This window comes from Cyprinus carpio, chromosome A5 (genome assembly GCF_018340385.1).
Source record: "Cyprinus carpio isolate SPL01 chromosome A5, ASM1834038v1, whole genome shotgun sequence".
NCBI lineage: Eukaryota > Metazoa > Chordata > Actinopteri > Cypriniformes > Cyprinidae > Cyprinus > Cyprinus carpio.
The window spans coordinates 7,084,800-7,112,536 of record NC_056576.1 but is presented as its reverse complement, the minus strand read 5'-3'; the positions used below and the strand labels follow the sequence as shown (position 1 = coordinate 7,112,536).

The 27,737-nt window shown below is 34.5% G+C and overlaps 2 protein-coding genes across 5 annotated transcripts in view; both read left to right on the top strand.

The window, feature by feature from the left end:
* LOC109073044 (PDZ and LIM domain protein 5-like) overlaps positions 1 to 5,082 on the top strand; it is a 44,827-nt gene extending 39,745 nt beyond the window's left edge. For all 3 annotated transcript variants that reach the window (XM_042752285.1, XM_042752279.1, XM_042752292.1), the window contains 4 exons: positions 1,804 to 1,984; positions 4,073 to 4,193; positions 4,534 to 4,649; positions 4,733 to 5,082. In XM_042752285.1, the coding sequence (XP_042608219.1) occupies positions 1,804 to 1,984; positions 4,073 to 4,193; positions 4,534 to 4,649; positions 4,733 to 4,822 (508 nt within the window). In that variant the 3' untranslated portion in view covers positions 4,823 to 5,082. The remainder of the gene's footprint in view (positions 1 to 1,803; positions 1,985 to 4,072; positions 4,194 to 4,533; positions 4,650 to 4,732) is intronic.
* A 3,125-nt stretch (positions 5,083 to 8,207) lies between these two features.
* Positions 8,208 to 27,737, top strand: part of LOC109080982 (bone morphogenetic protein receptor type-1B-like) — a 47,726-nt gene continuing 28,196 nt past the window's right edge. The window contains exons 1-2 of one of the 2 annotated variants that reach the window (XM_042752265.1): positions 8,208 to 8,364; positions 26,913 to 27,144. In XM_042752265.1, the coding sequence (XP_042608199.1) occupies positions 27,066 to 27,144 (79 nt within the window). In that variant the 5' untranslated portion in view covers positions 8,208 to 8,364; positions 26,913 to 27,065. The remainder of the gene's footprint in view (positions 8,365 to 26,912; positions 27,145 to 27,737) is intronic. The other variant, XM_042752270.1, reaches the window with a different exon arrangement.

The window sequence follows — 27,737 nt, the reverse complement described above, 5'->3', positions numbered from 1 at the left end:
ACTTCCAGAATCAAAATGTCCTGATAAATTTCCACCCCCATGTCATCCAAGATGTTCATGTCTTTCTGTCTTCAGTCGCAAAGAAATTAAGGTTTTTGAGGAAAACATTCCAGGATTTTTCTCCATATAATGGACTTCAGTGGTGCTCAACGGGTTGAAGGTCCAAACTGCAGTTTCAGAGCAGCTTCAAAGGGCTCAACACGATCCCAGACGAGGAATGAGGGTCTTATCTAGAGAAACGATCGGTCATTTAACTAAATAATTTAAAAATTAAAAATGTAAAAATTTATTAAATAATTAAAATTCACTTATAATTTTTTAATATAACCATAATTTGTATTTTTTTTATATTATCTTTATTGTTATTTTTATTTTATTGTTATTTTATTTTTTTTTTTATTAATTATTTTTTATTTTAACATAATTAATATAAACAAAATTGACTATTTCTTCCAATATATGTATAATTTTTATTTATATAATATATTATAATTATAATTAACTAACAAACTATGGATAATTTATACAAACTATAGTAATTTATATAAATGTAAAAAATTCCTTTGTTTTTTTTCACATATAGTTTTTGTGACAGACCCAACTGTCCTGTCCTTTCCTCCCTCAGTCTCTCTCTTTCACTTTGAAAATGAGATGATTAGCTTAAGAGTGATATTTAATAAAAATAGTCACTCTAAACTCACCTCTTACTTTCACAGAGAGAACGGTGGCCACCTTATTCAACGAGAAACACACACCCGTGTAACACACACCAGATATAACACACTCACGGTGGTAAATGAGATGGGAAAGACTTAGTTACCTGTGTGTGTGTGTGTGTGTGTGTGTGTGTGTGTGTGTGTGTAAGACAGTAATTAGGATCAGTCGCTTCTCACAGAGCCTTCATTTAGCAAATTAAACCCTGAGTATTAATTCCACATGAGAGTAAACATTACACCAGACTCTCTGTTTCACCTGCACACTGAATTACATCTGAGATTCAGATCTTTGCTGAAGCTATTAGTGGTTAAAGGTGAAGTGTGTCATTTATGCGCAACTAGTGGCAACAAATGGAATTGCAGTCTGTTTGTTTTTGGCTACCTGTCTATGTAATTATATAATAAATCATATAATTTGTATAGATCAGTGGGGTGTACTGTATAGTTAAAATAGTATGTATTATATATACATTTACATATTGCTGGACAATAATATAATTGGCCACTTTGATGGTGCAGAAATTGTACATTTCACCTTTAATACAATGACAGATTTCAATGATATAGAAGGTTTGTTAGATGATATTGTTTTAACCACAGACTCAGAATAGAAAACATGCAGCTATTTATATATTGATGTGGTTTCACATGCAGTGATACTTTTGGTGGAATCTCAAACTTTTTTTGTGGTTTGATGAGAATCTAATTATTGATTAAATTGTAAAATTAAAATGAACAATTATAAATAATTGTTCATGATGAATGATGAAATGATGAATTAATTTTTAGGTGAACTATCCCTTTATTATCACACATAATTTTCAGTTTTCTTAAGATGCTGTATACAACAGTGCAACCCATTGAAGGTTTGACTGTACAGTCCTTATTACTTTTGGACAGATGGAAATTCTGGTTAATTTGGCTTGTCAGTGTCATACTGTCTAGGTGGGCTCGACTTTGCCAGAGTAAACTGAAAATTGGACTGTGTCACAACACAACATTCATTCAATGTAAAAACACCACGGATATTGTTGCTGTTTCATGTGTGTTATATACTGTAGTTGACATGCATGTATGTGTGTTTCAGGGGGCCGTTCCTGATGGCGATGGGGAAATCGTGGCACCCAGAGGAATTCACGTGCGCTCACTGCAGTGTGTCTTTGAGCGAGCTGGGTTTTGTGGAGGAACAGGGCTCCGTTTACTGCCAGCACTGCTATGAGGAGTTCTTTGCCCCGACCTGCGCGCGCTGCCAGTACAAAATCCTGGGGGTCCGTGACTGTGTGTTTCATAAACATGAAATACACTCAGTCTCTATCTGCCTGTCAAATGCTTGAGCTTTTGGCTCGTTTATACAAATATATTCACACAGAGAGACATTAATATATCTTTAGGGACGGTCTAAACATACTGGTCCTTATTTGCATGTACATTCAAAAGTTTGGGGTCAGTGAATGAAATGAATGCTTTCATTCAGCAAGGATGCATTAAATTGATCAAAAGTGACAGTGTATAAATATGTTTCTTGAGCAGCAAATCAGCATATTAAAATGAAGGATCTGAAGGATCATGTGACACTGAAAACTGTAGTAATGATGCTGAAAATTCAGCTTTGATCACAGGAATAAATTACATTTTAACATACAGGTGCATCTGAATAAATTAGAATGTCGTGGAAAAGTTAATTTATTTCAGTAATTCAACTCTAATTGTGAAACTCATGTATTAAATAAATTCAATGCACACAGACTGAAGTAGTTTAAGTCTTTGGTTCTTTTAATTGTGATGAATTTGGCTCACATTTACCAAATTCTTTTTTTTTTTATTTACTTTCACAAAACCCACCAATTCACTGATAAATCTCAACAAATTAGAATATGGTGACATGCCAATCAGCTAATCAACTCAAAACACCTGCAAAGGTTTCCTGAGCCTTCATGGTCTCTCAGTGTGGTTCACTAGGCTACACAATCATGGGACAATCCAGAAGACAATCATTGACACCCTTCACAAGGAGGGTAAGCCACAAACATTCATTGCCAAAGAAGCTGGCTGTTCACAGAGTGCTGTATCCAAGCATGTTAACAGAAAGTTGAGTGGAAGAAAAAGATGTGCAACCAACCGAGAGAACCGCAGTCTTATGAGGACTGTCAAGCAAAATCGATTCAAGAATTTGAGTGAACTTCACAAGGAATGGACTGAGAGGTGGGGTTGGGGTATAGGGATTCAAGAGCCACCACACACAGACAGAGGAATTTGGCTACAGTTGTTGTATTCCTCCTGTTAAGCCACTCCTGAACCACAGACAACGTCAGAGGCGTCTTACCTGGGCTAAGGAGAAGAAGAAGAACTGGACTGTTGCCCAGTGGTCCAAAGTCCTCTTTTCAGATGAGAGCAATGAGAGCTCATAGCAAGTTGCTTGAAGTCCGGTGTTGAGTTTCCACAGTCTGTGATGATTTGGGGTGCAATGTCATCTGCTGGTGTTGGTCCATTGTGTTTTTTGAAAACCAGAGTCACTGCACCCGTTTACCAAGAAATTTTGGAGCACTTCATGCCTTCCTTCTGCCAACCAGCTTTTTGAAGTTGCTGATTTCATTTTCCAGCAGGATTTGGCACCTGCCCTCACTGCCAAAAGCACAAAAAGTTGGTTAAATGACCATGGTGTTGGTGTGCTTGACTGGCCAGCAAACTCACCAGACCTGAACCCCAGAGAGAATCTATGGGGTATTGTCAAGAGGAAAATGAGAAACAAGAGACCAAAAAATACAGATGAGCTGAAGGCCACTGTCAAAGAAACCTGGGCTTCCATACCACCTCAGCAGTGCCACAAACTGATCACCTCCATGCCACGCCGAATTGAGGCAGTAATTAAAGAAAAAGGAGCCCCTACCAAGTATTGAGTACATGTACAGTAAAGGAACATACTTTCCAGAAGGCCAACAATTCACTAAAAATGTTTTTGTATTGTTTTTTTTTTCATGAAGTAATTTGTTGAGATGGTGAATTGGTGGGTTTTTGTTTTTTTTGTGTTTAAATCATCACAATTAAAAGAACCAAAGACTTAAACTACTTCAGTCTGTGTGCATTGAATTTATTTAATACATGAGTTTCACAATTTGAGTTGAATTACTGAAATAAATGAACTTTTCCACAACATTCTAATTTACTGAGATGCACCTGTATGTTCAGATAGAATACAGCTATTTTAAAATTTAAAACTGTTTTCTGTACTTTTGATCAAATAAATGCAGCTTTGGTGAGCATATAAGACTTCTTTCAAAAACATTTAAAAAAATTACCAACCCCAAACTTTTGCCTAGAAGTGTACATGTAAAGATGATGATGTTTTGTTTTAACAGGAAGTGATCAGTGCACTCAAGCAGACCTGGCACGTGTATTGTTTCCTGTGTGCATCCTGCCAGCAACCAATAAGAAACGATACTTTTCATCTCGAGGATGGAGAGCCGTACTGTGAGAGGGGTATTTGTTTGTCTGTTACTTTCTACTTCTATTATTTTTATGCTGAACTTCTGGTATTTTATACCACTTACCTCCTATACAATCCTTTCTGCATTTCCTGTATATATTTTCATGATCATTTTCCTCATGGGGGCTTTTGGCTGCTCCTCCAGTGTAGCTGATTTCAACTTTTTCTTTTGGAGACATTTGATCGCTAAAATGATGGCAAAATATCAAGAAGATCCCACATAGATACCGCTCTATCAGAGAAGAAACATCAGAGACAGAGCTGATAGTTAAAGTGACTCTAAGTTGCTAAAGTTGTTGATGTTTTCTTATAGTTTTGTAATTGTCTATTTAGATTTCTACAGTCTGTTTGGGACGGGCTGCCGTGGTTGTGATTTCCCGATAGAAGCAGGAGACAAGTTTCTCGAGGCCCTGGGTGGCACCTGGCACGACACCTGCTTCGTGTGCGCAGTAAGTGTGTGTTCAGGCTCATCTGTGAGTGTTTGTGTGTTCACCGAGTGTTGTGTGATGAATGTCTGCTGTGTTCTCTTCAGGTGTGCAGCGTCAGTCTGGAGGGTCAGACCTTCTTCTCCAAAAAGGACAAACCGCTTTGCAAGAAACACGCTCACAATCTCAAAATATAAATGCACCTTTGTAAATGCAAAATATGAAAGTGACTGGCAAAGCATAAACAAAAAAACTAAAACATATTTACAAAGATATAAATTACATAAAGTAAAATCACTTCTGATGTGGTCTGAATGATGGATGATCTGTTAGAAGATGGCTGTGTGTGAACAGCACTTATGAAACTTGTGTTAGTGTTATTTTATTAAATCAAAGAAGTATCTTTTCTTTTTCTTTCCTTTCTCTCTTAAAGGGATAGTTCACTTAAAAATGAAAATTGTGTATGGACAAAAAAAAATCAAAAAAAAAAAAAAAAAAAATACTATGGAAGTGAATGGGGACCAGCAATTGTTTTGTTACTCACTTTTCTTAAAATATCTTCTGTTATGTTCAGCTAAAGAAAGAAACTCATACAGGTTTGAAACAACTTGTGGGTGAATAAATGATGACAGAATTTTAATTTTTGGGTGACCTATGCTTTCGATCTTCTCACTTCACTGAAATTGTGTATTTAATGAAATAAGGACTGAAATGCAGAATAAATGCACATTAACTTGTCTGACATAAAGTGCTGCAGTGATGAGACATTTTTGTAGTCCAATGTGGAAGTAAGCATTATCCTGGTTCCCTCGACAAAAACCAGTAGGATTTTGGATTATTGCAGAAATTAAGCTTTATGACCAACAAAAGTATGATTCTTATACATTTAGTTCATATCGAACAGTCATTCTTGCACATTTTATTCAGTCTGAACAGCTTCTGACAGCTCTTTCAGCCTTCATTTAAAACTAGAAAATATTAGATACATTTTTAGATACATGTATCAAATATTTTCTGTTCAGCATTGACAGATTAGATACATTTTTCTGTTCGGCATTGACAAAGTTTAATGTCCTCGACAACTTCTGTAGTCCCATTTTAGCCACTTGTTAGCACAAGATGCATAAAAGTTAAAAATAATCATGAGTAGTACTGATGTATTTAATGTTGTAGAATAAAATATGAAAATATCTTGAGCAGACCTTATTTCAGACATTAAAAAAAAAGTTTTCAGGATGATGGAAGTGCAAAAATGCAATCTCATTTCCAGTTTTTTGGACTCATTTCCGCAGCGCTCCATTGCCAAAATATTATCAAAACACTTATATAGCAAACTTTACAATACGCTGATGTCATCTGAGAGGTTACATAAGTATTAAATAAGTAACATATAATGAAATGAAAACTCGTCAAATAATCAGCTGTTCATAAAGGAATTATGCAAACGGAAATTAAAATAACAAAAAATGAATTTATAACAGAAAATGGACTCATTTGGACTGTTTTTTTTTTGTTTTTGTTTTTTTTGTCATTTTCGCAAGTCTTTTCCAAACCGCACATTTTGTGTTTCACAGTAAAAGAAAATTATATGCATTTGTGAAAGTGAGTAAAAGGGAAGTGTATTTATTTCTCTGCGATAGTGGGTGACTTAGCTTTTACTACATTGTGTGAAATGCTTGTTTTTTTATTTTGTTAATGAAAATGAAATATTAGATTTGCACTTTCAATGATTTTGGTTTTTTGTAAAACTTTTAAAACTCCCATTTTCCTTTATACAAGTTTTAATAAAAATCAATTGCCAGTATTCTGCTGTCCCCTCAATTTCAATCATTTACTTCTTATTTGACCTCCAATTATGAACATTTATAACAGAACTTGAATGAAGAACTGGACATTATGATGTCTTCTTAGTATATAAACATTTATCTAATACAAAAAAGGGGGGAAAGAAATAGTAGACAAGAGGTACATATTCTGTTTTTGAGCTAAGTATACTGATGGATAAATAGATCCTTTTTACAACTCAGAAAAGGGAGTCATTTCTTCCATATTGTCTATTGTAATGGTTTTTTTATTTATTTATTTATTTATTTATTTATTTTTTTTTGCGCTCATAGCTGAGTTTAGTTATTTTTTTGCAAACCCTTAAATACAAACTTTAGAATTTGAATTCTTCCTGCAGCGCTTGTGCTCCAGACATGAATGATTCTTTGAGTCCTCTGTACTATGTTGAGTCTGAACCTAAAAACAGGCAACAAATCCCGCGTATTTACATTGAAGGAGTGAATGGAGCCATATCCGGCAATGAGAATATCATAGAGACTTGAGAATGGACTAAGCAACCGCCACAATACCTTAGAAAATGTGTAGCAGGCATTTTCTTTAGGATGTAAAAAGTTTAGTGTCAAAGTGAAGTGTTGTGTGCGTTTTTCTCTCTCAGGTGAGTGGTTTTGCTGTAATGGGCGTAATGTAATGGAGACATTCACTCCGGCCACAAAGAACGCCTTCTCTTGTTTTCTGTCTTTTCTATTCGTCCTCTCTCTTCACACTGGTCTGAGGGGGGTGGCTCTATTTATCAGAAGATGCTGTATGCTTATTTAACAAGCCAAATTATTTAAGTTCTTAAAAGATTTTTGATAGCATGAGCAATATAAATTGTCCTTTACTAAAAAAATTATGAGAATGTGGTTTAGTGATGGTATGGTAGGCCTACACTGATATGTACTGTGGTCCTGTTTGATCACCATATTTATGTACCATGGTACTTCTGAGAATACCATGGTATTTCAAGAGTATCTCATGCCATTGCCTTTGTGGTGGTACTTTTTTAAATAGTGGGGCATGTTGACGCAAGTTGTGATTATGCTTTTTATTGACACTGATTTAAGAAGAATAATGTAAAAGAATTAAATCATATGCAGGGTTATTATAGTTATCTAAAAAACAAACAAACAAACAAACAAACAAACAAACAAACAACAACAAAAACTTTTCTCTTGCTTGAAATAAAATAAATGTTAACTATATATATATATATATATATATATATATATATATATATATATATATATATATATATATATATATATATATATATGTTTAGTTTAACTTGAAATACTAAATAACTATAACTAAATAAACTAATAAATAAATAAATAGACATAGCCATATAGACAAAAACATCAATATTGCTATAACTTAACTTTAACTAAAATTAAGGTGAAAACAGAACATATAAAAATAAAATGTAAATCAAAATATTAATAACTACTAATACTAAAATAACTGATATAATGTAAACACATACACACAAAGTAAAGTCATCTAAAACATTCTGTATTTTAAAATTATAATGGACTTTTTTATTTTATTTTATTTAGTAAAATTAGAAACTAATATTTAAATAAATGTAAATAATTTGTTACAGTAATAATATTTTATTATTTTATTAACTAAATATGTGAACTACCCTTGGGTTAGGTAATCACAATCACATATTTAGTTTTTTTCTTTTTTTTGTTCTTCTAAAATCACCTGAATTAGTAGAGTCTGTCTGTCGACGCGCGTTCGTGTGAGCCAGTCAGTGGTGTCGTGAGCGCGCCGCCGTCTCGAGTCTCGAGCTGCTGATGTTGACAAACGGTGAAGACGTTTGTGTTGAAGCGACACATCACTCTCACGGACTCAGGGACTCTGTGGAGCTTTCAGCAAGAACTCAGCAGAGACTTTCACCTCAGAACGGGTAAGAATCCAGTCAGTCACGTCGTTCCGAGCGGGGGCAAGCCATTCGGATCGGTCTCATGGTTTATCTACTCTTTTAACACAACTTCGATTGATTTCGATGAAAGTAGATGCGTTCTGATGACGGTTTGTATCACTGTACATTATTACAAACATTTACCATAGTAAATATTCACCGAAATAATTTACTATTGTACTGTATATTCCAAAGAGAGCATATTTAGGAGACCTTTTAATCATTTACTGTGATCTATACTCTTGAAGTAGCTAGTTACTATGGTATTTTAGGATAACTCATGGTTACAATGATTGCTATATAGGATATGTTTATATGAAACCAACACTTTTCACCGTTTCTGTCTTAATATCTTTTAACAACATGATTCAGTATAATGTTAAAATGCAGTAAAACTGATTTACTACCATGTTTTTGTCGACAGGTACCATATTCTTTTAACTACTTTGCAAAGTACCACATAACTACCATGGCATATGAAAATGGTAAATATTTAGTACCATGTTGTAAATCAAAATACTATATGGTATTAACATCTGATTCATCATTGTACTACTGTATCTCCACAGTACTTTTTTTTGTAAGGGAAATAATTGAAGGTCTTCTTGTCATATTGAACAGTTTGTACTGAGATATTTTGGAGTTACACTTTACCTTTAATTTATAATATCTGTTTTTGAATTAGATATGTTGCTTGATTTTGAAATAATTTTTGTTTTAAAAATGCCATTGGTCAGGCAAACAGGTAGTACTCTCTCAAAGTTTATAATTTTATTACATTCTTCTTTAAACTTAACTTCAATTTGACAGTGTAAAGCTGTTTAAATCATTGTTTTTACAGTCATTTTAGGGTTTATGGTGCTGCATTGTCATGTTGACAGTTGTAAAATTGGATATAACTTTATACAGAAAAGTAGGTTAGTAAGTGATTTTTATTTCAATGTGAAGCTGTAAAGCTGTTTAAATAATTTGTACAGTCATTTTACGGTTTATGGTGTTGCATTGACATTGCAACAAAGTTTTAAAATGAGATGTAACTTTACACAGAAAAGTAAATTCGTTTTTTTTATTTTTATTTAACATTGTGTTGTTAACATGTATATAGTTTTTTTGTGGCTATATTATTGAAATAGTGTGTATTTTAACATTTACAGATTGGCCATGTTCACTAGAGACAAGTGGAAATACATTTTTTTGTGGTTATCAACAATATGCCAAAAATGCTGTTGATTCAGCTCAGCTTGAACCGCTGAAATCAGACTATTCCTTTAACAAACTGGATGGGTTTTCACTGCTGATTTGGTCATGATATAGGGTGTTCAGGACACGTCTGCTGGGAATATGATACAGCGACAGAAACTTTTAACTGCTCTGATAAGGAGTTAACTCACACTATCTTGATAGCCTCTACTCTTTCAGCACTTAGATGGTAATCCCAACAGGAGTGACTTTCTCTTGGGGAATCGGACTGCTTGTGTCCATTAGACACTTGATTTTTGACTTTTATGAACCATCTGGTCCATGAACACAAGAAACAATACTGACTGAATTCACACAATGTCATCAGTGTTTAGCAAAATCAAGGTTGTTAAGATACAGTTTGTTTGTTTTCATAATTGTTAAAACATGTTAAACAATCTTCTTTAGAGTAGATCAAAATATAGTATACTATGTATTGGTTTTAGGGATGTGAGAATGACACATTTTTATTATGGACTAGTTGATTGATGGGCCTTAGCCCTGTATAATCTGACAGGCCTGATTTTAGGGGGCTTTTGCATCAGGCATTTTCTTGTTTTCAAAACATTTTAATATTATTTTAATATTATTATAGTATTTATTAATATTTTGTATTAGCATTTATATTTATTCTGTATTTAAATTTTATTTGTATTTATTTGTATTTCAGTTTTAGTTTTAATAATTTTAGTACATAACTTCCACTTATGTTAGTCTCCATGGCAACATATCTACATTCTATTTTTTTGTCTAATATTTATATTTTATTTCAACTTTATCTCAGTTAATGGAAATGATTTTTACTAGTTTTAGTCTTAGTTAAAAATAACAACATCAGCTGGACATAATTCAACAGAATTTAGAGGTCTCAAGATGCATTTTAAAGATATTTTTAACTTGAGATGTAGACCTAAAGTGGTGCAAGGCACAAATAAACAAACAACATGAGATGTGACATAACATCCAAATATGTCAAGTTTGTATGCATACATAGACCAGTATTTTTCGGAATAACATAAGTTGCACAATAATTATCTTGAAATTTATTGTTGATATTGATTTATTTGTTACCATAAATGTTGCTATAAATATTTAACCTATGACCGTAAATAAATTTAATGCAAAGAAGACTCAATAACTGACTATTCGACAATCCTGACCCATCCTTAATCGGTTGTACATTATTGTTGTTTTTCAGATTATCTGTTGTTGTGTTCAGCAGCATTTTACAACAGGAATGTCTTCATTGTGTGTGATATCAAAACAAGTTCACTAATATGACTGTAGGTCCAATGTCACGGATGAACAGAGAGAGAGACATGAAACTATGCAAGTTTCTCACACACACGCACGCACGCACACACATACACACACACACACACACACACACACACACACACACACACACACACACACACACACACACACACACACACACACACACACACACACACACACACACACACACACACACAGGCACTAATCAGGTCCAGCTGTGTGTTATGTGGAGTTCAAGTTGGAGAGTGTGTGACCATATGGCATAAAGCGTCCAATTCTTACCTCACCCCCCACCTTTCGTCATGGGACTAGGCAGGAAAGACTCAACGACCAGCCAGAGTCGAACAGCAGATGTGAGTGTGTGTATGAGAGAGAGCGAAGGAATGTGTGAGTATAGTAAACCCTGTTTACAGCTCAAGCACACAAAGTCGAAAAAACTAGAACGCTTAAAATTGACATGAAATCAAAATGTCATAACTTTCCTGTGATATAACTCACTTGACATCTACTGTTTGATGCAACTCTTACTTTTCACAATCCAATCAAATAAGCAATCCAATCTTCTTCAGCAGTTATTTTAGTATAATTTATATTTATTCATTTTTAAGTAGCTTTTATTTTTGTATTTTCATTTTTATTTCCTTGTTAAATCTATATAGTATAATTATTTTCATTTTATATTTAATAAAAAAATAATAATCTTTAATATTCCATTTTAGTTGTAACAAGTTGCCAAAGCAATTTCCTGATTTTTTTACGTTTTTTTTCAAGTTCTTCTAATATTTTTATTTTATTTATAGCTTAATTATAATTAACAGAATTGTTTATATATATTGTTAACTAAAACTAACAACACTGTCGATAAGCCATTTTAGTTGGAAATATATACGGTCAATATGATCAGAACTTCCATATCTTGCCAACTTCAAATGATAATTATAAGAGTTGTTTACAAAAGAAGAAATTTGATAAAAATAGAATACAACACAAAACAGAAAGCTTCCTTTGCAATCAGCAATGCTGTCTAGATCATTGACCCCCTAGTGGTCCGTGATGTAATGCCAGGGGGTTCGTATGAATTTTTGTATATATTTTGTATATATTTTTTATATTTGTATATTTTGACATGGCATGTTCTCATGAAAGAAAAATCCAATATAGCCTATGATATGATACTGGACAAGTCAACTAACTTGAATTGCATTTGGTCCTCACAAAGACATAAATGATACTAATGAGTCAGTTTTGTTCTGGGTGTCCTTAAAGATGAAAGAACGAAGTTCTCAACTGGACTAAAAAAGGTTGCGATTCATGGGTCTAGAACATAAGTCTGCATAAAAAAAACTCGTTTTAGTAATTTTGTTACATGCTTTCTTTATTTTTAATCTTTTTTTTATATATTTCTGTATCACTTTTTTTAATTTCAGTTTTAGTTTTAGTAATTTTGGTACTTCAGCTTATTTATTTAATTTAGTTGTCAAGGAAATATTTATCATTTTCATTTAAGTTCGATCTAAATTTTTAATCTAATATTTATATTTTATTTTACTTCAGCTTTATTGCAACTACCAAAAATGATTTTTTTTGTTAATAATGGCATCTCTCCATGAAGTGCAAGTGTGCAAAGTCGTCATAACTCAAATGTGTTTGAATCAACAAAGTAGACTGCACAAGAAGTACACAATAACTTTTTTTTTTTTTCTTTTTTTAGTTTTGTGACCTGGCAAAGTAAAATGGAAATTAATAAATCTTAAAATGCCAACATTTTTAGAAGGAATATTAATTTTTCTAGATCCATCTAGGCAAATCTCAAACATAAAATATTTTTTGGAGTAGCAACTGTAATAAATGGAATCAGCCATAGTTCTGCAGAACCCAGGAGCTTTCTTGAACCCCAGTTGACGAAAAGCTACAGATTTAAAGCATTTGAGAGCATGAGATCTCCAATCCAGAGTTTAGCAAGTCTATAAAGGCTTCAGGTTCATCTGAGTGATTTATCATGCAGGAAATAATGTTATCACGGCACATTCCTCAGGTAAAATACGATCACACACACCTCCCATTGACCCAGGTGTGTGTGTGTATAAGTGAGTGACAGAGAGATCGCTGGTGTCTGCAGGGCTGAAATTATCGCTTGCTGAAAAGAGATATAGATCAACAGGAAATTGAGCCATTTAAATCCCAGGAGCGCTTTATGATTAATGGCTGTCAGATATTAAACTGTCTCTCTCTGAAAAGATCTGGCAACCAGCCGAATAAAACACCACACACTCGTAAAAGGCAGTAATTTTTCCATTGTCCAAAAGCCAAATACCCTCTGCAATCCACCCACTACGGGTGGGCGGTATGACCCAGATCTTATATCATGTTATGAGTAATTTTATGTGACGGTAGCGGTATGTATCAGTTTTTTTTGTTTGTTTTTATGTGTGGAAATAGTGGTTTATATATTGAATAACAATGTGGTAATGTCTATTTCTGGATACATTAGAAGCAAAAGCTCAATTGATTATTTTCTTTTATTTAAATGAAAAGATGATTATTTCTGAAGTCTCACATTATATGATAAAACAAAAAAATAAAATATTATGCATTGTAAAGTAGTTCATTCTGGCAATAATTTTGAATTTGTATCAGTCATATTTTAGGTTATTTGGTCATTATATGCATAACCTGTGACCCAAACACCTTTCGTGTTTCTTTGATGTTCTCATGTGTAAATAATGAAAAGCAGTTCTTTCCACTCATAGTTGAAAGAAAGAAAATCTAGAAATGACTAGCTTTTGTGATGCATGTGTTCCCGAGAGCATTTATTTCCTGATTTTGAGATTAGGTCAAGATCAAGGTCAATTTATTTATATAGCACATTTAAAAACAACTAGTGTCTACCAAAAGTGCTCTACATAAACAAATTATATAATTCAGGCAGATATGAAGGGGAAGAATATTTGATAACAAAAAATCTAATTAGAAAAAATTCAAATAAATACTTTTTTTTTTTTTTTTTTTTTTTTTCATTCTATTCATCCCAAGAGTCTTGAAAAAAATGTATCATGGTTTACACAAAAAATATGAAGCAGCACAACTGCTTTAAACATTGATAAAAATCAGAAATCAGCATATTAGAATGATTTCTGAAGGATCATGTGACACTGAAGACTGGAGTAATGGTGCTGAAAATTCAGCTTTGCATCACAGAAGTGAATTACATTTTGAAATATATTCAAATATGAAACAGTTATGTTAAATTGAAAGAATATTTCACCATATTACGTTTTTTTCTTTTTCTTTACAAATAAATCCAGCCTTTGTGAGTCTTAGTGATCATGAAAGACTTTGAAAAACATTTAAAAAGGTCTCAAATAACTCATACTTTTGAATGGAAGTGTGTATATATATTTAACACCTAAACATCATAGCGGTGAGTTTAGCACAGGTAAGCACCATTCACATTTGCTGCAGAAACTGTAATCTTATCACATGGGACGTTACACAGATGCCCTGCTGTGCTCTTATATGATCGTGATTGGCTATTAAGATTGATTTACCTCCTTTCCGGTTTGCCACACCCCCACTCCAGTGCTCACGTCTGTGAAATAGCTTTTGCTAGTTGAGTTTCATTACTTCCTGTCTCAGTGGCTGAACTGGTGATCAATGCAGTGTGTGTATGTGTGTGTCTGCTCATGTATGCACTTATAAACTTATAGACTGCTGACGGATAACCCTCACATAACTCATTTATCATGCATCCCTGAGCTGCAGTATATATCCATTTCACATGCACACCTGCTTGCTTGTGTGTCACAGGGAAACTGGTGCTGCTGCCTCCATCTGATAAAGTTTCAGCATCTCTTTTGTCTCCCTCAAGCTCATTGTACTCTCATTAAAATGTGGTGTGATGAGGGGGAAAGGCGAAAATACAGGCGAAAACCCACGTGAAAGGCTGATCACCCTGTAAATGCAATAATGTGCACATTTCATGCTTATAACTGGCCAAATATTGGTCTGAATTGGTCAAAACGGTCAGGTTTAGAGTTAAAGACTGTAAATCTGCTATTCATACTCCTTGTTTAATGGAAGCTAAGTTCAATTGACAGCATTTGCCTTGTTTTCTTTATATACTATTTTATATACTATACTTAATTTTACATATACTATTGTTTTTTATTAATATTTTAATTAGCTTTTATTTTGGTATTTTCAGTTTTAATTTTAAATTTGGCTTAAGTTGTAGTACTTTTATTATATATATCTTTTGTCATTTTTATATTTCTATATAGCTCTAATTGACCCCCCACCCTTAGTTTTTTTTAATTTTTATTGGTTTTTAATATTTATTAGTTTTTTTTATTTCTTTATAGTTTAATTCATTTTTTATATTTCAGTATAGCTCTAATTATTTGATTTCAGTTTTTAGTTTTTTTTGTCATTTTTATTTCTATTTCTATGTAGCTTTAATTCATTTTTATTTCCGTTTTTAGTTTTATTTTAGTACTTCTACTTAAACGTATTTATTTCATTTAGTTGCCTTACTATCGTAACAGTGATTATTTGGCCTTGTTCACTTTATTGTAAGTGTCTCACTGTTTTTTTTTAAGAATATATATTTTTTTTTTTGTGGTAATGAACTCTGAATATTCTTTAACTCTTTCCCCGCCAGCATTTTTTAAAAAAGTTGCTAGCCACCACCAGCGATTTTGATGATTTTCACTAAAAATTGATGGATTTATGTATATTTTGTTTTTTTTGTTTTTGTATTTGAATTTGAAATAAAATTAAGATATAAGAGTCTCTTTATTTTTTTTAACAAACAAAAAAGTTTTAATCTAGGCTAAAGCATTCTTATTTTTTCAACACTTGAATATAGGTAGGTTTCATAAAAATTTATAATTAATCACATTTTTATCAAAAACTACATCTGGATAATATTCAGTACAATTCAGTACAATTATCAAAGCATAAATCCAGTAAATCACTTCCATCAACACCTCCAAAGCTTGCACAGCCATATATCACTTCCTGGATCATCATTTTACTCCCGTAACATTATGCAGTTTTCATTTATATGATGTCTGTATTGCTGATGATTCATTATTTATCATATGCATCTGTTTTTTGTTCGCGCGTTTCTGTACTAGTTCACGAAGATAGCGCCCCCGAGGTAAACAGTTAAACGTTCGGAAGCCGTAATACTCGTCTAATGGCGGTATATACTCGTCAATGGCGGGGAAGCATTGTCTTCTAAATTACGAGATAACTCATCAGTGGTGGGGGAAGCGTTAATATTGTTGTAAAAAGTGTCTAATTTGCAATATTAGCTCTTCTGTTTGGCTGATTTAGCATTTTTGCCTTCCTGCTCTTCAGATAGATGAACCCATTTCAGTGTACTAGTTTGTAGTGTGTAATATGCTGATATATTGGTGGTGTTGTGAAGTTTTGCTGATGGCTGCTAGTGTTCTGAAGTATCTACCCGAACAATGGCAGCTTTCAACAGAGCTAATGTTGTTCTGTGTGTGTTAAAGCTCAGCGTGAAAGAAGAGATGTGAGTATAATCCTTCAGTGACTCGCGCTGAAATAGAGACATCTGCGAGACACACACACACACTTCGGGACTTCTGAGGGAATCCTTGGAGTTTCCAAGGTGACCGTTGTTGTGGCGCTAAGGATTAGAGCGTGTCAGCAGACGGATTCGGAGTCTGAAGTGTGTCTGATTGAGGTGTTATCAGATTCACCTCGCTCTCAGGATGGTTTATCTGGAAATGTGGTCTTGTGGTGAACCGTTGGGAGCTGCTGAGCTGTCCTACGGTTTGGACAGGTTTTCTGTGATTTCGCTTTCCATGCCAGACGTCCTTCTCAATGAGGGTCTTTGTGCCGTGCTGCTAATTTTAGCTCCGGAATATTTTACCCAACTGCCAAACAGGACCGTCATAAAAGCCAGTGCACTGTGAAGTCTTTCCCCTGTGGTTAAGCATGGCTGAAGTGTGTGTCTATTCCTCTAGAGTGTTAACAGACACACCATGTTCTGTGCTGTGTATTTTCTGCAATTAAACTTGGCGGACAATAAACCAGGCCGAAAAATTCCCGCAGACGTTGAAACAGGTTTTATACATGGCTGATTCGCTGAACTATTCAGAGCTGCAGGTTTGCACAGTAACAGCTGGCTGAGTCATGAGTAGAGAATTGTGGGTAATTGTGAAATGGAGGATGTGCACCTGTTTGAAGCACTTGCCACTAAAATGCATCAGAAAACGACATGAATTGGGAAATTTGTCAAATTCTCTATCGATACAAACAAACACAAAAATGGATGCCACAAGTATCCTTTTCATGCTTCATTTGCATTTCCATAATTCATATGTGTCATATTAAAGACCCATCTAATATACAGCTATCACTGATCTATAATAGAGAACATTTATAATAAAGAGTCATTTATAGAGATCAGTGACAGTGACACTTCAAACTTAAAACTGTGGATGCTTTTTTTTTTCAATAGCAAGTGTCATTTATTAAAAAGTTGTTATAATATTTAGTATTAAAACAGGTGTAATGCATTTTCTAAAAGGACATTATGATATGCTTTGTATCAAATTAGGTGTCTTTAAAAAAGCATATATTTGTATTAAAGCAGGTATCATTTATTTAGAAAAATATATAATTACTTATTTTTCTTTTCTTTTATTGTTAGTCATTTTTTAGTGCAATGACATTAAGTGTTCAAATACTTTATGATGGCAAATGTTTTCACTGATAAACAGCAGTAAATTCAGTGCATGAGAGATGGACAAAGCTGTGAATGTACAAAAATTATTTGTTTTTGCCCTACATGTTATAAACTGTGTTGAAATAGTGCTGATATTTCTAACTCATTTAAACACCACCCACCCTCTCTCTCTCTCTCTCTCTCTCTCTCTCTCTGTCTTAGTATGAAAAGGCATGTCTTTCACAGATTCGATTACATTGACTGACTTGTGACTGGTGCTGATGTGGTTGTGTCTGATGTCTTGTGTTTTGCATTAGATGTTTTCTGTATCTGATTGGTGGAAACATGAAGTGACATGACATCAGATATCAACAGCATCTAATAATTAGCCAATAACCCTTTAATGGTTTTCTCAGCTGATTGTTGCAGCATAGTTGGTAGCAGATTTTGCTCATTTTCTGAACCATGATATTTAAATCTCCAACCTTTAAGCAGGAATTTAAGCATAACACCATCTGGATGTTTGAGGACATTAAACACCACATTGAATGGAGGGTAGAAACCAAAAGAAATAAATTCTTACAGTGTCACTTTTTTGTATTTATTTAACATAAAAAATATTTATAGGAATGAATAAAAGCTGATTATTAAATTGAGAGATTTCACATATTTAATAGATGTTATAAAATAAAATAAAAATTGATTTTTCTTAAATAGGAACACTAGGTTACATTATATTTCTAGTTAATGTAATAATTGTAATAATGTAAAAAACATATTTTTTTGTTTGCAGATTTAAAAATTTGTAAAGATTTTATTTTTTTATTTTTATCTTTGCAGATTTTACTAGATTTTTTAGGAACCAATAATGCTAGATTTCACTGGATTACAAGAAATGTTTCTATATAAGACCTGTGCCTTCACAGTGCCAAAGTGGTTGGCTCTACCGTTGCTAGTCCAAAAGCAAAAAAAAAAAAAAAAAAAGATGATATTGATATTTTGTATCAAAGCAAATGTCATTCATTAAAAAATTATATTTTGTCTAAATATATGTATTGACATTCCAACATAAAGTATTATACTTTATAAAGCCAAATGTATTCAAACAGTACAGTACGTTATACGCTAAAGTTTACTATTTGTTTAAATGTAAATGACTTTGTAAATGTAAAACAATATTATTATGTGTGTTCCTGCAGATTTCTATTGCTCAGGGTTGGATGGTTTGTGTGAGCTAATGCATGCGGGACAGTGATACGTGTGCAGGTGAACACAGCCACACACACTCCAAAGCTTTACCTTACATATACTGTATGTCCACTGCTGGTCGAGACCCCGCTGTTACCGGTAATGTTTATACCTCCGTAACGCGATCAACACGGAAGCTTTAGGCACACTATATCCTATATGTGCGCAAACAAGCTCCGTATTAGCAGAACGAGTGGGCAGGAGTCTCATATCTGTAGAGAGGAAGAGAGGTCAGAGGTCATGCTCGGGGGGCCGAGAGCTGGTTTCATGTTTCAGGTGAGTGTACAGACAACAGACAGACAACACTACACACATGATACCGCTCTGAATGCCAGGCTGTGGAGGCCAGATAAAGACGGTAGTGTGAACAGGAGAGAGAGGGTCGACTGTGGCGAGGTCTCCGCATGATATGAGATCTGCGTCTCGTGGTCAGTGACATGGACGCTCTATATTTGGGAGCTGAAGCACGACTGCTGACCCCTAGATCCACTCCACCACCTGCTCACACACACACCGGGGTTTTGCTTTGGAAACAGAGCACAACAGTTGGGTTCTGGATGTAAAATCTCAGTCATCTTCCCTCATTGATGAAGTGATTAGGGATTATAATGTATAAACTTTTTAATGACAGATTTGTTGTGAGCATCTCAGATTAAGGGATGAAGATACCTCTGTAGAAAATCCCATGAAGCATTGCAAATGCCACAATCGAGTCAGTCTTATTGCAATTTTCACCTGCTCATATATATATTGGATGCTTTTATCATGTTCGTTTTGTGATCGTGCTAGTTCCCGTGACTTATTTCTGATTCGTTTTCTGAAAACTTCTCTTTGTTGGTAAAATTATGGGGTTGCATGACGTTGTTCCTGAGAGGCGTGTATAGGGCGGGTTTTAGTGAAGCGCAGCGGAGCTTCTGGCCCAACGGTGGAAATGCAGCGCTATTTTGGCCTGGTGCTACAGGTCCGGGGCTATTAGCCCCGCCCAGCCCGTTTAAAGCACTGGCTCGCACTGGCCCGCACTGGCCCGCACTGACCCGACAGTGGAAAACGGCTAGTGATACTCACATTTTTGTTTGAAGCATTAGCATCATAGGATCTCCATTCCTTTTTTCCACACAGTCTACAGTCTATTTCAGATCAACCCACCTCTAAATGACATGTAAAGAAAAATCAAATTAGGCACATTTACATATCTTTAAACAATCTCTTCCTGTCTCAGTGGGCGGTTTGTGTCCAGACTAAGATGACCGATATCCACACACATGCATGCTTCAGTTCCTCATCCTATCTCCTCTTGGTCTCTTTGCTCCATTCATAAGTCTTTCTTTTCTTCCGAGGGTGGGATATTATATGTTTTCAGAGGGAGTCGACTTTTTCCACAGTGCTCTGACTGACTGATCCTAAGACAGAGGTTGAAGGTCATGTTCAGAGGTCCTGACCTCAAGTGGAATGCCTGTGTGGAGGTTGTTATCAGGGTGCATTTGCATTTTTTTTTCCTTAGATGTGCAGGTGTAAAAACAGTTTTAATGATTTTATGTCCAGACTGAACCATTTTGTGGGTATGTTTATGTCATTATGTGATTGGGTGCCTAAATGACATTATAAGTGGCTACAATTAATTCTTAGTGAATCCCCCATTGTTTATCAGCCAGTATTTTTTTACTTACCCGTTTTAATGTTATTAAACATGCTTATTTCCCCTATTTTTACATTAAGATCCTTTGCCAATAGTAATGTAATAAAAAAGTTAAATGCATAAGATAATGTGTAGAATGAATATCAGTTTTCAATAAAATTGTTATACAGTATTTTAATTTTTAAATTTATCAGATGTTAAATTTATCAGCTATTTATTAAATTTATTGTCCATTTATCACTTTTCTACAGAAGCTTATTTCTGCCAGTTTATAGCTTTCAATTCTCAGAATTGTGAGATATAAATTCAGAATTGCAAGATATAAAGTCATAATTCTGAGAAGAAAAGTCTGATTGTAAGATATAAACTCGCTATTGTGACTAAAACAATAGAGAAATGAGATATAAAGTTGCAATTATCTCTTTTTATTTTTTATGCCGTGCTGGTGATGAAAAAAAAAAAAAAGAATTATGGAATTTTGAGTCATAATGTTGGGATAATGAGAGGTAAAGATTGCAAGATGTAAACTAGCTGTTATGAGTTTATAACTTAAATACTGAGTTAAAAAGTCACAATTAGCTATTTAGACAGCATTTGGGACGTGCATGATGTTTAATAAAGTTATTAATCGCAATAAGCAATCCGCTGCTCGTGCTGACTGACACATAGCTGAAGCGTGTGCATTTGAAAGCGCCTCTCTCAGACAGCATGTGATCATGAAAACAGATCAGAAATCAGAATGGTCAAATACACACAGAGTTGTGTCAAAATGTCCATCGTGTGGAGTATTCACGTAAACAGTCAGTTATGTGTTAAATAAAAGCAACTAGTTGGGTAAAAAACTGGATGTTTAAGAGTATATTGGAACCGTGCAGTTGCTCTTAAAGGGACAGCAGTCTAATTTACCTGCTGCTGTCTGTCATTATTAATGTTAATCACTCACTGCACTTGACTGAATCACTTTTGGATCTTTAATAAAAATCAGTTTATGTTTGATTGATACAGTGAAGACTATGCAGTGTTTTATTTATACACTTTTTTCAATTTCTTACTACATGTTAAATAAACCTGTAGCCTGCTGAATAAGTTAAAAGTTTATTTTACAGTATATTTATTTTTTCTATTGTGTTTATAATTTGCTTATTTTTCTTATTTTTGATTTGAAAAATATAATACAATTTAAAAAAGCTATAACGAGATATATATCGTTATCGTGAAATAAAATTTTTCATACTGTGAAATAAGATTTTGGTCATATCACCCATCCGTACTATAACCTTTCAGTTACCATCTTGATCTTAAATCACTATACCACCCATCCGGAAATATTTATGACCACATTTAACACTTTCCAAATGTCAACCATTTGTAGGGTGACCAAACGTGCCATTTTCCCAGGACACGTCCTGGCCAGGATTTCTATATTGCCTAAAATATCCAGGTTTTGGCTTTGGTTTCCTGTTTTCATACTTAATGAAGGTAATGATCGTTTGACCAATAACATGCAGACATTGTACGTAATGAAGGTGGGATCTACAGAGAACGGTCGAAGTGATGCAAATACGTGTACATATTAGTGTTCGACTCGAAGCAGCACTGAGGATACCGATCAGTGTATGACATCAAAAGCACAAGAAGCCGTCTGCTCTCTAGAGCTCTAAAGGAACTTTATCATACAACAATTGGTCTGTGCAGTGCAAACAAAGCCAAAACGTGGATATTTTAGGCAATATAGAAATCCTGGCCAGGATGTGTCCTGGGAAAATAGCAATGGTTTGGTCACCCTAACCGTTTGCCCTTTAAATTTGATAATGAAGAAAAAGCAAAAAATAGATCAAATACAGAGTCTAAACCAGTGGTATCCAACCCTGCTCCTGGAGAGCTACCGTCCTGCAGATTTCAGCTCCAACCCCAATCAAACACACCTGAAGCAGCTAATCAAGGTGTTTAGGGCTACTTGATAATAACAGAAAGGTGTGTTCGGAGCAGGGTTGGAACTGAAGTCTACAAGACGGTTGCTCTCCAGGAGCAGGGTTGGAGATGCCTGGTCTAAACAAACACATTTCTGTCTTGTCATGTGTAATTGCCATCACTTCCTCTCGCCTTATTTTCTGTCTCTTTCTCTCTCTGTTTCATGTTTTTTGCCCTATGTGACCCTTTGCTTTTGTCTCATTCATTCTTTTCTTCTAATTTGCACCTCGTTAGGGAATTCCTAATTGGAGGGATGAGCCAGGTGGCAGTGGAGCCGCGATTGCCCTCGTTAGTTTGTGAATGTGTGTGTGTTTGTCTTTGCTTAAGCAGAATAGATGTGGAGCAGCCTGCATGTGCTGATTATGTTCCATTCACCCATGTTGAACTCTAACACATTCCCCTCACAGTCCACTGACGCACACACACACTCACTCACTCACTCCGCCTCGCTATCTGTGTGCTGCTGACCATTTCCATTGATCCTAGGCAATAAGAAAATGCAAAACAACAACCATTTAATGCAATTAAACACTCATAATATGATACATTTCGATGATAAACTTTGATTGTTTTTATGCAAAAATGGGAATTCTGTCGTTATTTACTCCCTCAAACAGTAGTGTGCCACACTGTTGTCACATGAACTCAAGATGTGCATTTTGCAATGGCATCAAATCATCATTTTTTAACTAAAACTTCAATATCTTCATATCTTGCAGCTTTTGCAATGAAAACATTAAACAGTGAAGGTCATTGTGGAATACTGTATTACTAGTATTATGCAGTGTGCTTTGTGTTTGTTTACATTTTGGTAAATGTTATAGGAGTGTGTGTATACAGTCCACAGTAGACATTCTATAAAAGTTGTATTTCATTCCCAACCGAAAAAAAAAAAGTTCAAGTGAATAATTCACTCACAGATTGCATTACTAGTTGAATTATGTTGCCTTATGTTTTCATAGCCTATTCATAGTTGTCAATTCAGTGGTTCACTGCTAAAAAGTGGTGCAGGATACACTGGTGTATGTTGTGTGTGTGTGTGTGTGTGTGTGTGTGTGTGTGTGTGTGTGTGACCAAACGGATGATCTCAAGCAGGTGTGGGGTCGCTCAGACCTCTGACCTTTCTCTTGCAAACCCTAACCGCTGAGGTATTCTGTCTCTCACACAAATATAAGAACTGTTCCAAAACATATTCAGCTGTATAATATGACTTTACACACACTAAACAGTCTAAATCAAATAAATCATTAAATTAAATGTGAAATTTAAATATATTGTAAAACCTTGTATTTAATACTTAAAAATACTTTAATAAATTAAAAATATCTATCTATCTATCTATCTATCTATCTATCTATCTATCTATCTATCTATCTATCTATCTTAATCAACTTTTCTCTTTGGCTGTTTTACTGTTTTAATTTTAGTCATTAAATTAAAATATTTTTTTTTAATTAAATGTTACATTTAAATTAAATTATTAATTCAATGTTAAATTAAAATCTATATTTGATTACATTACATTTAAATTACATTTTAATTACAGCATTTTATTAAAACTTTTTTGGTGTTATAAAATCAACCTTTCCTCAGAATTTGACTAATATATCTATCTTTGACTACTGCCTTGAAATGCCTCAAGCACAGGCAGCCCACTGGGTTTGGAAACATAGCTGTTGTCTGAGCCGTTGTCTAGGCTTAAACTGTTTATGCTTTTATTAGTTTCAGTGCTATTATCAGTGCTATTTAGGTGATCACTGTATTCGAAAGCATGCGTGTGTTGTTCAGACAGCTGAAGGTCTATTTTTGCTGCTGATCCTTACACCTCCACATTTGGACAATCAACACCTCGCTTTATGACACACACCACATAATGGCAGCGACAACACACTCACCTCTCCTAATAGCATCAAAACACACACCGACACCAACCGAAAGCTTACAAACGCTCCTTTAACAGACTAACGCATCCCTCCTGTCAGCTGTGAAAACAGGAGCAAACATTTGGAAGATGAGTTTGTAGCGTGGGCCGGGTAACAGATGGAACGGATTGGCGGGTGTTAGTCAGGGTGTCGCTGCAATTATGGCTTTAGTGGGGAATGTGTGTTTGCTGATTTAATGCATTGAATTTGTCATTTGAGCATCACAGACTCTCATAAAAGAAAATGAAACACTGTAGTTCTGTACAGATCGCTAAGCTGCTTACCTAGAGAGCATTTTAAAGCAACTTGAAATGGCATTCACAAACTATTTTGCTTCTGTATTGTGATGCATTTCCAAGTCAAATAGGATGTTCAAAAAAATAATGTAGGGTGGGGCTTGGTTTAGTCTGAAGGGAATGATTGCATTGTGAAAATTGGTTATAGGGGAATTATTGCAATATTTATTACAATATATTACAAAGACACTTTTACTTTGAAATGGCATGCACCAGTGAAATGAAAATGTGACTAAAACATGAAATTAGTAAGCATAAAGACTGTTCCAAAACCTCATTTACTTGCCATTTTGGATACCTTGGTAACTTGGCAAACCATTAAGTTTCATCAGTACTGATTGATAAAGTTTTGATTTGAAAAATTAACTATCTTGAACACATTTTTTTGTAGTTTAGCAACATGCTAATATACATTAGTTGTAACACCTTACAATTTGTTGAGATAACTTGTGAGATAAGTTGAAACAGCACATTATTACTTAATGTTGAATTTTAGTTTGTGATAACTAATCACAGCAATATTTTTTTTTTTACTGAGTACAAATATCTAAAATTATTCAGACACTAAGACTTAATACCTAACTTTTCTCATTTTATATAAGAATTTTATCCAAATTAAATTTTTGACTTGCGTTAAGCCATTTTTGTCAGATAATTTTCTTACTTGAACTTAAACTTAAGTCTTTAAAACTTAAAAACAAATATCTGCAGATGGGGACAGAAAAATTTACTTAAATTCGAATGAATGAATTTAAGAATTTAAGAATGAATTTTCTTAAGCCATTTTTGTCAGATAATTTTCTAAGAAGAATAGAAAAAAAGAGAAATCTTGTTTTCCATTCGAATTTAAGTCCATTTTCTGTCCCCATCTGCAGATATTTTAGTTTTTTAGGTTTAAGTTTTAGTTTGAAGTAATTATTTTATTTTGTTGCTTTTTTTTATCTGTATGTTTGTTTCAGGAGTAAGTTTGGTTGTCGCTTCAGTAAATATCTGAACTCTGTGTACAGAACAGGGTCAAGTGTTTAGAGAAGGAGTGACAACCGTATTTAACAGAGGTGAGTATCTGGCCTATGCAGGTGGGAACAAAGCTTGTGTGTTTTTGTCTTTACTTTAAAAGGTTTTGTTTTGCTCCAGCTTCATTCGGACTGAGTTTGATATGGGTTAAAGGTCAACCTAGTACAAATTGGAGAGAAGAGTCAAAGGTCAAAGCTTAAAAATGACCTCCATCACTGCTCTTTATGTTTGGGAGATGTGTGTGTGTGTGTGTGTGTGTTTCACAGAGTTACTGGTTGATTGGTTATCCAGAAGCCTCAGTAAAAGGGAGCGCTGTTCATTTGACCTCTTTTTCCCTCGTTTGCTTGTTTTTTTAGTTTTAGTTAGCACTCTTTTCTTAAAGTGTTTGGATTGTTCTGATCTGCACAGCCCTTTCTGCATTTCTATAGTAGTGTGGTAAACTGGGGTAACTATGATACTGATGTTTTTGTTGTTGTAGTAAGAATTATGTTGCAATGTGTTTTAGGCTAAAAATGTCAACAATTGTGATTGTTTTTATTTTATTTTGTTTTTAAATTTAATGAATTATTATTATTATTATTGCATTGTGCTGTCAATCAAACATGCATAAAAGAGTGGCTGTTTGAAATAGCATACTATCTTACTACACATACTATTTTTGTAGTATGCACAGTATGCAGAAGTGTTATTTTAGTACCATTTATTTATGTATTTAATCAGTGACAATACACATTAATAATACATAAAAATCAGTGTAAAATATCCCTGATTGATTGAGTGATTGAGACCACGCCCCCATATTTTCACCTCACCCTCCTTTGCCTTCTTTTTACCAAACACACCGGCTGAATGCAATACAAGCATGTTTCCTGCATACTGTGCACTGCTGCATAGTTATCATCTCAGGAATAAATTATTATAAATAATTTTATTAAGAAATATACTATATAATTTATTTATAATGGTTTATTTCTGTTATGTATAAATATTTTGTTTTTGATATTATAACTATGCAGCGATTAGGAAGGTTTGTTTTGTTGGATTCAGCCGGTGTGTTTTGTGGTGAAAATATGGGGGCGTGGTCTCAAAGTGGGGGTGGGGTTTGGGCCAACTACACTGAGGCTACTGTGTGTAAGATTGTGAATAATCCCCTCCCCTCTCTCTCTCTCTCTCTCTCTCTCTCTCTCTCTCTGTCTCTCTCACTCTCTGTCTCTCTCACTGGGCAGTCGGTGTGAAGCTGTGATCGAGGCTGCTGTGGGGTGTGCAGTTTCTCACATTCTGTAGAGGACACACATATACACACACAGACAAACACTCAAGAGTGTGTTGAGCAGACAGCTGAGGGATTCACTCGCTCGCTGGAGTTGTGCTCACAGAAGATGGATCTCTTGAGGACTTGCTTGCGTTGGGTCTGTGTGCTGGTCATTGGACTTCTGGGACTTGTGGAGGAGAACTTAGGTGAGTGTCAACCTTCAGAACATTTACTGAGTGCAGTTCTGTGTGTCTAATGCAGGATCTGTAATGCAGCTGGTCTCTGCTCTACGGATCACGGCACACATTCACATTCGCTCATATGTTGTTGTTGTATAGCTCAGGATATTTTGATTGATTTCTTAGTTAAGTTTCATCCAAGTGTCAAGGGGTTTCTTCTAAAATGTCTTTATCAATAGTTGACATACAGTTAGTATGTCAACTATTAAATGAATGTGGAAAGCAGATCATTTGGGTGCATTTGATGAGAAATGCTTGAGTTCATATTGAGATCTCTGAATGTTGTTGGCAGACTGTGGTGTTTTGGTATGTTTGAGCACATTATTAAGATCTCTCTTGGGACATCATTGGTGAAATTACTGGGGTTTTTTTCATTCACTTCATTAAAAGTCTTTATTTGCTCTCCATTTAGTCTCATTGGTATCTGGAGGCAAGCAAATATTCTAGATTGGGGAGAACAAATGTAAAAGTTTATGAATCAGTCATTGAGATCTATGATAGTTACAGCCCCGTCTAGAAGAAATTAGTTTTTCTCTTCACTAACTTCACTTTTCAACATT